This window comes from Pangasianodon hypophthalmus, chromosome 27 (genome assembly GCF_027358585.1).
Source record: "Pangasianodon hypophthalmus isolate fPanHyp1 chromosome 27, fPanHyp1.pri, whole genome shotgun sequence".
Taxonomy (NCBI): domain Eukaryota; kingdom Metazoa; phylum Chordata; class Actinopteri; order Siluriformes; family Pangasiidae; genus Pangasianodon; species Pangasianodon hypophthalmus.
This window is the reverse complement of record NC_069736.1, coordinates 897,433-907,432: the sequence shown is the minus strand read 5'-3', so window position 1 is coordinate 907,432 and position 10,000 is coordinate 897,433. Positions and strand designations below refer to the sequence as shown.

Below are 10,000 nucleotides of genomic sequence, written 5' to 3'. Positions count from 1 at the left end.
CACAGACCGGTACTGTGTTCACCGTCACAGTGTCATTAATCATCCTCTCTCTCTCTCTCTCTCTCTCTCTCTCTCTCTCTCTCTCTGTGTCTGTCTGTCTCTCCCTCACTCTCTCCATCTGGCTGTCTCTCCCTCCATCTGTCTATGTCTCTCTCACACTCTCTGTCCCCCTCTCTCCCTCTGTCTGTCTCTCTCGCTCTCTTTCCGTCTGTCTGTCTCTATCTCTCTCGCTTATTCTCTGTCTCTTCCTCTCTGTCCACATGTCTGTCTCACTCAGTCCCTGTCTCTCTCCATCTCTGTTTTACTCCCTCTATTCCTGTCTGTCTAGTTTCTCTCTCTGTCTGCCCCTCTTTCTGTTCATCTCTCTCTCTCTCTCTCTCTCTCTCTCTCTCTCTCTCTCTCTCTGTGTAGCTAACGTTCCTGTTCTGTGACAGAGAGGAAACTCTAGACCACCTTTTTAAAAGATGTGAAGGAGCAGCAGCGAGGTTCAGAGCCTGAAACGGAAAGTTTGCTCTTTGTCCCTCCTCCATCTCTCTCTCTCTCTCTGTGTCTCTCTCAGTCCATCTGTCTCTCTCTCTCTCTCTCTCTCTCTTTGTCCCTCTGACTCTCTCTCGTCTTGATTAACACGAGTTAATCAGGCAAATCAAAACACACTCTGAATTAACTCTCTGATTAAAGCACCACTTGTGTGCATAAGTGTGTGTGTGTGTGTGTGTGTGTGGTTTCTGTAATGAATATTAGGACATTTTTATAAGTTACTTTCAGACTCAAACAAACTACAGACGCTGGTCCACAGTGTGCAAGTTTGTGTGTGTGTGAGAAAGTTTTTGTGTGTGTGTGTGTGTGTGTGTGTGTGTGTGTGTGGCTAATTACACACATTAGGTACTCACACCACACCCTTTCAGAATCTCCTCTCTTTCTCTCTCTCCATTAAACTGCTCTGTATGGCACTCAACCTTTACGACCTTTCACCTCTGACCCGGGGGTAAGCCGCCACCTTCACCCACAGTTTCATATTCTCTCTCTCTCTCTCTCTCTCTCTCTCTCTCTCTCTCACTCCGTCTCTGTCCACCTCCGCCTAATTGGCCAGGTCATCAGGGTTCCTTTGTGTTGGACCTTCTTTATTGTTTCATTGCTGTGGCCTGGAGACGTGTGTGTGTGTGTGCGTGTGTGTGTGTGTGTGTGTGAGAGAGCAGAACAGCAGGGTGGGTGTATGTAAGGGAATGAATGCTGAGTAAGTAAGTAATTGAGTGAAGGGGTAGAGGTGTGTGTGTGTGTGTGTGTGTGTGTGTGTGTGTGTGCTCCAGGAGTCTCACTCCCACAGACAGAACAGCTGCTCCGATTTAGCATGGCAGATGACGAACTTTTAACACAAAGCAGCCTGCCCATCACACACACACACACACACACACACACACACACACACACACACACACACACAATAAATCTAGAGGATCATCATTTATCATTAGTTAGAAGGAGTAATCCATGATGGACTGATCCATTATGCAAAAATGTGCAGGGGGAGCTTAAGAGATTCACCGTAATGAACTCAGGAAAGTTTACGACAGCTCCTTTTCAGATAAGACACCACACACACACACACACACACACACACACACACACACACACACACACACACGCACACACACACAGCGTGTGTGCGTGTGGTACAGATGGTGTAGTATCACTGCGGATGTGTATTTTTGTCATTTTATCAGCTTGAGCTCTTTACACAGCTCAGAGTTTGATCCTGTGGTGATCTCACACGTTAACTTTCTTCCTTCCTTCTTATTTGATTTGTGTTTGATTCATATTTAAACTGTAATTGATTCATTCTTGTTTTGATTCATCTTTCTTGTTTTTCTCATTTTTGTTTCCTTCCTTCCTTCCTTCCTTCCTTCCTATGTGATTCATATTTGACCTGTATTTGATTCATATTGTATTCATATTCGATTCTTTCTTTCTGGTTCTTTCCTTCCTTCCTTCATATCTAATTCATACTGAACTGTATTTGATTCATATTTGATTCGTATTTGATTCATTTTTTTCTTTCTTTCCTACTTCCTTCCTACTTGATTCATTTTGAACTGTATTTGATTCATCTTTTCCTTTCTTCCTATTTGATTCATATTTGAACTGTATTTTTGTACATGTATCTTTCTTTCCTATTTGATTTGTTTTTAATTTGTATATGATTCATATTTGAACTGTGTTTGATACATAATTGAATCATATTTCTTAATTTCCTTCCTTCCTATTTGATCTGTATTTGATTCGTATTTGATTCTTCCTGCCTTCCTTCTTCATATTTGAACTATATCTGATTCATCTTTCTTTCTTTCTTTCGTTTCCTACTTGAGTCATATTGGATTCATATTCGATTCTTTCTTTCTGGTTCTTGAGTAAATTAAAAGCTGTAATGGTTGGTGAATTGCTGTGGTATAAGAGGAATAAAACACCTGTGGACAGGATGTTACAGGAAAATAATCAACTTCTTCCAGGATGTAGACTAGACAGTTGTTTTCTAACATCACACACACACACACACACACACACACACACACACACACACACACACACACACACACACCCATAAGTGTGTGATTTTATCCTGCAGTAATGTAACAAATGATGAAACTCACAGAAACCTCTTTCTTCTTCTCCCTCCATTTTCCCTTCACTCCCATTTTTCACTGCTTTCTATCAGCGCTCTGCTCTCGTTCCTGCCGAGACTCTGACATTGTTAGTCACTCGACCTCCGTCCGACCTCTCACTCCATCTTCTGCTCCTTTCTCTCACTCGCTCGCTCTCTTTTCGCCCTTGTTCTGAAGTGTCCTATTCAGGTTCAAAGCCCCTTTTCACCTAATTCACTACTTTCTGTGTCCCACCACTCCCTCTCTCTGTCTCCCTCTCTCTGTCTCCCTCTCTCTGTCTCCCTCTCTCTGTCTCCCTCTCTCTCTCTCCCTCTCTCTCTCTCCCTCTCTCTCCCTCTCTCTCTCCTTCAGTCTCTCTCCTTCCTTCTCTCTCCTTCCCTCTCTCTCTCCTTCCCTCTCTCCTCTTGAACAGTGTGAAAGTCGCAGCTGCTGTCAGTGTGAATTTATGTTAGTCCTGCAACAGGGACTCTCGTGGGAGAACACGAGTGTGTGTGTGTGTATGTGTGTGTGTGTGTGTGTGTGTGTGTGTGTGTATGTATACAGAGGTGTAAAAAAAGATATTGCAGATAAAAATGTTCACACCAGATAAGTAAGACTCAGGATTCTCAAAAGTGCGACACTGTGGTGGTGTGTGTGTGTGTGTGTGTGTGTGTTTAACTTGTCATCAATAATTTTTAAAAAAAAAAAAAATCAGCTTTCCTCTCTCTCTCTCCTACGCATGTCGTATTCTTTCTACATCACTCCTCCATCTTCATCCCTTCATTCCTTCCCTCATCCTTTCTTTCCCCTTCATTTTGTGTCTCTCCTTTCTTTCCTCCTCTCCTCTCCTTCATCTCCCTTCCTCCTTTCTTCTACCTCTTCTTTCATCTCCTCTATTTCTCTCCTTATCTGTCGCTCCTCCTCTCTCTCTCTTTCATCCCACGATGCACTGCAGTCTGGTTAACTCGAGTTTAATTCAAATGTATGCAGATTTTATGCTAATTGGATAAAGCTGATTCGGTGCGGTTCATACTGACCTGATCCTACTGAAATGTCACGGCAGCTCACCTCTCATCGCACTCCGCTTCTCATACCATGCATTTCTCTCTCTCTCACACACACACCCACACACACACCCACACACTCTCTTACCCCTGCACTCGAGCTCTCCCGTTCCCGCCTCGTACCCCGGCGAACACGTGCAGCTGCTGCTCGGCTGATCCACCCACTGCCCGTCCTCGGCGCAGAACATCTTCGGCGGTCTCGCTTTGGGTCCGAGCAAAGCGGCGTTCCTCACACACTTGCCCACAGCCTCCTGCACCAGAGAGCGCGGGATTGTCTCGGGGAAGACGGACAGCGAGCGCGTGAGAGAAGGACACTTCTTGAAGAAGACGCGCACTGAGAGCAGGGCCATGCACGCTCCCTGAGCATGGAACGCTAAATAAAAGCCGCGCTTGCTCAGAGGACCCAGACGCAGCGTCTTCACGTTGAACTTTTTCTCTCCTCCTTTGCGGAGCAGGTAGTCCGCTGCCACCGTGTCCACCTGCAAAGGGCAAAAGTCAAGGGTTAAAGTGGGATGGAGTACCAGTAACACATTTAAACTAGTATCAGTATCAGTGGATCAGATATCAGAGAGAAAACATCAGATATCAGATCCTGTAAAAAAACAAAAAGTATTTTTGGAACTAGAAATATTTACATATAAATACAGGATTGATTTTTATCACATTCATACTTTATATGTTATTATATTTACAATGTAAGTGATATTTGTGTGAAAAAACTATGAAGAGCTTCAGGTAAAAATTTAAAATAAAAAATAAAAAAACTTTTTTTTTTTTTTTTTTTTAAAGAAAATAATACGGAATAAGTATCAGGATCTGTTTATACTCAAAGCTTTTGGTATCGATATCAGAAAAGACAACGTGGATTCGTACCGTCACTGGTTTCAACAATTCCCTCCCAATTTGCACTTTGACTCCGCCCCATTCCCTTATATAGAGCAGTGATTGCTGAGGGCTAAACTTGTTCATCATTCCACACTCCATTTCTCTGAGGTTGTAGAACATCATCTAAAAGTACTAAAGTACTAAAAGTGGGTTCCCCAGTGTGAACGAGTCACTGGAAAAACTGTGCACTACAGAAGTGTTCAATTAGAGACACAGCCGGAGACAACGGCGCTAATTAGGATTCACTGCTACATGCAACGGTCGTTCAGGAAAACATAAAAAAGGTCAAAGGTTAAACAGCTGGGGTGTGGCTGTGTCAGGGGCGAGTTTACAAAATGTCAGCAGGTGAAAGGTGAACGGTTAAACGAGCTCCTAGTGGTGCATCTATAAAGCTAGATGAGACTCATAAAACTCCTGCAGTGCCCTGAGCTCCTAATAACACCCACCTCCTCACCTAACGACTACTCACGATCACATCCAAGCTAATTCATGAATAAGGAAGACGTGGGCGTGGTCAAGGGGCGCGTACCTTGACGTAAGGGTTCTCCATCCAGGCGGGGTGTGTGGGTGTGGCGTCGTCCGTGTCGCTCTCGTAGTAGTAGAGGTTGAAGGTCTCTTTGCAGGAGCGGTGGTGTGTGGTGCGAGACGAGCACTCGATCATGGTGAAGCGCAGCTCCACGTAGACCTGCGAGGCGCCGCGCCGCGCAATCAGCTTACTGCGCAGCCAGTGACTCGCCGAGCCGTCGCTCTGACAGATCTGATACGTCCGCACGCTGTTGTTCTCCTCGTCCAGACCGCTCACTTCCTCCCACAGACCGCTCGCCTCCTCCAGGAGACACACACACACACACACACACACACAGAGAGAGAGAGAGAGATTATTTAAAGCGCAGGTAATAAAACTACGCAGTAGTAAACAACTCACTGAGAATCAGACGCTAACCATGACGTTACTCCTCATACAGTAATTAATAAAAAAGAAACTAAAAGCTAAAACTCTACACCTACACAAATCAGCCTTTATACTACAACACTCTTACAGGTTCCTCAGCTGTTCTACCAACACAACATGCAATTACTGTCACTGAACAAGTAAAAGTTTCAGTGTGCAGCTATGTTAGGAAAATAAAAATGATAATACACTATATAAGCGAAAGTATATAAAGTGCACCCCTGACCATCACACCCAGATGTGTTTCTTCTCCAAACTGTTACCACAAACTCTGAAGCACACAGTTGTATAGAGCGTCTCTGTGTGCTGTAGTATTACAGTTTCCCTTCACTGGAACTAAGAGACTCAAACCTGTTCCAGCATGACAATGCCCCTGTGCACAAAGCGAGCTCCATGAAGACATGGTGTGTGAAGGTTGGAGTGGAAGAACTCGAGTGTCCTGCACAGAGCCCTGACCTCAACCCCACTGAACATCTTTGGGATGAACTGGAACACCGACTGAACCCCAGACCTCCTCGACATCCCAACATCAGCGCCTGATCTCACTAATGCTCTAGTAGCTGAATGAACACAAATCCCCACAGCCACGCTCCAACATCTAGTGGAAAGCTTCCCAGAAGAGTGGAGCTTATTACAACAGCAAAGTTATAAGAATCAATCTGGAATGAGACGTTCGACAACAAGCACATCTGGATGTGATGGTCAGGGGTGCACAAACTTTTGGCTGCATAGTGTATCAGATTCTGGAAGAAATGGCAAAGACTGGAATTGGATTTGGAAAAGAAACTTATTTTCAGAACTGAAAACTGCAAATCTTAAGAGACTCGACTGTATTTGTTCTTTTGTTAGGATAGATTTTATAATATTTAAACTTTATACTTTAGTATATTTATTACATTTACAATGTAAGTGATTTATTTGTTTTTAAACTATGAAGTGCTTCAGTTTTTAAAAAAAAAACATTTTAAATAAAAACAATAGGGGACGGGTTTCGCGATCGTTATCGGCTGATACTCCATTTTTTCCCACATCAGTCTGCACTCCATACCTCATAATGACAAAGCAAAAGCCTGATTTGTGATAACGCTGCAACTTTATTAAAAAGAAAAAAAACTGAAATATCACACTGACACAAGTATTCAGACCCTTTGCTATAAAATTTAGCTCGGGTGCATCTCATTTCTCCGGATCGTCTCTGAGATGTTTCTACACTTTGAATGGTGTGGATCACCTGATTGGACGTGATTTGGAAAGACTCACAGCTGTCTATATGAGGTTTAACAGCTGAAATGCACATCAGAGCAAAAACCAAGTCATGAGACCAGAAGAACTGCCTCAGAGCTCAGAGACAGGATTGTGTTGAGGAACAGATCTGGTGAAAGCGACAAGAACATCTGAAGGTTCCTAAGAGCACAGCAGCCTCCATAATTCTTACATGGAAGACGTTTGGAACAACAAGGACTCCTGTTAGAGCTGGCCATCGGGCCAAACTGAGCAATCAGGGGAGAGGAACCTCGGTAAGAGAGGTGACCAAGAACCTGATGGTCAGTCTGGTTGAGCTCCAGAGATCATGTGTGGAGATGGGAGAAGGTTGCTGATCTGGGCTTCATGGTGGAGTGGCCGGGCAGAAGCTTCTCCTCAGCACAGGGCGAATTCCAGGAGGCTTTCATGCGTCTTGCTCTGAGGAGAACCTTCTTCAGGCCACTCCACCATGAAGCCCAGACTGATGGAGTGCTGCACTGACGGCTGACCTTCTGCAAGTTTCTCCACAAGCTTTGTCACTACGGGGTTTGGAGTGTAGAGGGATGTGGGGAAAAAAATTAAAGCATAAAGCTGCAAAATAACAAAATGTGAAAAAAATATGAAGGGGTCTGAATATTCTCTGAATGCTCTGTATTTTCTGCGTAAAGCAGCCTAAAAAGTATTTTTATTTATTTACTTATTTATTTACTTTCTTATTTATTTATAAATCACATATTTAGACAGAAATGCAACACCTTTTCCATAATCAGATTAATGAAGTGCTTGTCAGTGAACGTGCTGATCGAGTGCGATTTCGTTGCAGTGATATGATTATTATGCACATGTAAACCCACACACACACACACACACACACACACACACACACACACACACAAGAGAAAATAATGATAGAGAAGATTCAGACTCCGTGTCTCACCTCGGATCCGGAGGGCCGGGGGTAAGTGGTCCACTTCAGATCCGACGTCTCCGTCTTGGTGTTCATTAAAACCTCTGGGAGAAACACACACAAGAGAGAGGAGGGGTGAGTGTGCGCGCACACACACACACACACACACACACACACACACACACACACACACACTGGTGAACAGAATCACAGGATCGCCTTCTCTGACAAGGATTCACACACCACTGCCCTACTTACACACCCTCCTCCTCCTCCGAAACACAGGACACAGGGACAGAGATAGTACTGTGTGTGTGTCGAACATCGTGCATCGTAACACTAATTATCACTGCCTAACACACACACACACACACACACACACACACACACACACACACACACACACACACACACGAGCTATCTATATCCTGGGGATGTGACGCAGCAAAAATAAGAAAAACAGCTTGAGAACCTTCATACGGAGAGATGAAATGAGTGGCTAAATAAGGGTCTTACACACACACACACACACACACACACACACACACACACAAAAATATACACACAAATACACACACACACACACACACACACACAAATATACACACAAATACACACGCTCCATCTGTCTGCATGTCTTTTATAAATATCATGCAGTGTGTGGATTTTTTATTCCGCAGGGAAAGAGACGGACACGAGAACAAGGACACAGATAAATTCACACACATGCACACACACACGCACGCGCACACACACGCACGCACGCGCACACACACGCATGCACGCGCGCACACACACACACACACAATCACACACGTGTCGCTTTAAATCTATTGATATTAAATCGTTATTCCTCATGATGACGATGATGAGACAAGTTATTTTGTTTGGTGTCGTTAGCGTTTCCTTGACGACGCAGACGTGACACGGTGACGTGGTACGTGAACATCAGCTGCTTCATGCGTGTCAGAGACAGTGTGTGTTAGCTCCCAGTCATGCATTAGCACAGAGAAGTAGCTAGCTACGAATCAGCCCCCGGGGTGTAGTCCCCGCCCACAAAGCTGTCTTAACCAATCAGACGAGGTTCCGTTACTGTGAGGATTTACATACTGTGCTTTTGGAAACAATAAAGAAAATTTCAACAGTAAATAAACAAATATATTAACCCACATGCATGAATAAATATAATATAAATAATATAAATATAACGCATCTGCTGATTTCAGACAGCAGCAGCTAATCAGAGCTCTCTGTCTCTCTCTCTCTCTCTCATCCTCCTCTCGACACTCGTCTTTCTCCCCCTTCATCTTTCATTACTTATTGATGTCTGGGTGTTTTTTAATCAGCTGCAGTTCCAGTCGTTTCGGCCTTCCCTTTCATCTAAAAATAAACCCGCATAATATCTCTCTCTTTCTTTTCTGTAATCTCTCCATTTCTCTCTCTCTCTCTCTCTCTCTCTCTCTCTCTCTCTCTCTCTCTCTCTCTCTCTCTCTGAGGAAAAGCTCCTCTGTTCCCGGTTTTCCTCCCGCCTCGCCGTCTGCCTCACTCCGTATGTATCTGGGTCGAGTGTTTTCTGAATCTCGGATCCCGCTGTTACGTCAGCCACACGCACACACGCGCACACACACGCGCACACACACGCGCACACACACGCGCACACACACGCGCACACACACGCGCACACACACGCGCACACACACGCGCACACACACGCGCACACACACGCGCACACACAATTTTATTTACAAATGAACATTATTCAAGAACATTATTTAAAACCCCACTCAGTTTTCCTTCAACATGTTTAGTCCAAAATCCTCACACACACACACTCGCTCTTCTCACACACACACACACACACTCGCTCTTCTCACACACTCACACACACACACACTTGTTCTTCACACACACCTCTCAGCTCCCTCACTTCTTTGTATTTTATTTAATCTCTCCCTCTCTTTTCATTCCCCCATCTATCTCCTCCCATAGTCGTCTTCTTTCTCTCTCTCTCTCTCTCTACTTCTGAATCCTTTATTTCATCTACCTCTCACTTCGCCCACCTGTTTCTCCCTCCCTTCTCATACCTCTTGACATGACCCTTCTCTTTCTCGCCCTCTCCTTCTTTCCTTCTGTCTCTCTCCATTTCTGACTCAAGTCTTCATCATTTTATCTCTCTCTCTCTCTCTCTCCTTCCACCACTTCTCTTCCTATCTCCCTCTTCTGGCATTTCTTTTTTTTCCTCATTTCCCTCCCTGGCTTTTAATTTTGCTATTTTGTTGTACTTTTCCTCTTCCTCTCTTCTCCTCCTGACTCC

The 10,000-nt window shown here is 44.3% G+C and overlaps 1 protein-coding gene across 6 annotated transcripts in view; it reads right to left on the bottom strand.

The window, feature by feature from the left end:
- The window catches only part of LOC113531414 (ephrin type-B receptor 4a), a 42,351-nt gene that overhangs the window by 19,389 nt on the left and 12,962 nt on the right, over positions 1-10,000 (bottom strand). For 4 of the 6 annotated variants that reach the window (XM_053230620.1, XM_034300529.2, XM_034300531.2 and 1 more), the window contains exons 2-4: positions 7,717-7,790; positions 5,115-5,411; positions 3,789-4,179 (exon numbers count right to left, since the gene is read on the bottom strand). In XM_053230620.1, coding sequence (XP_053086595.1) covers positions 3,789-4,179; positions 5,115-5,411; positions 7,717-7,790 — 762 coding nt within the window. The remainder of the gene's footprint in view (positions 1-3,788; positions 4,180-5,114; positions 5,412-7,716; positions 7,791-10,000) is intronic. The other 2 variants (XM_034300532.2, XM_034300533.2) reach the window with 1 other exon arrangement.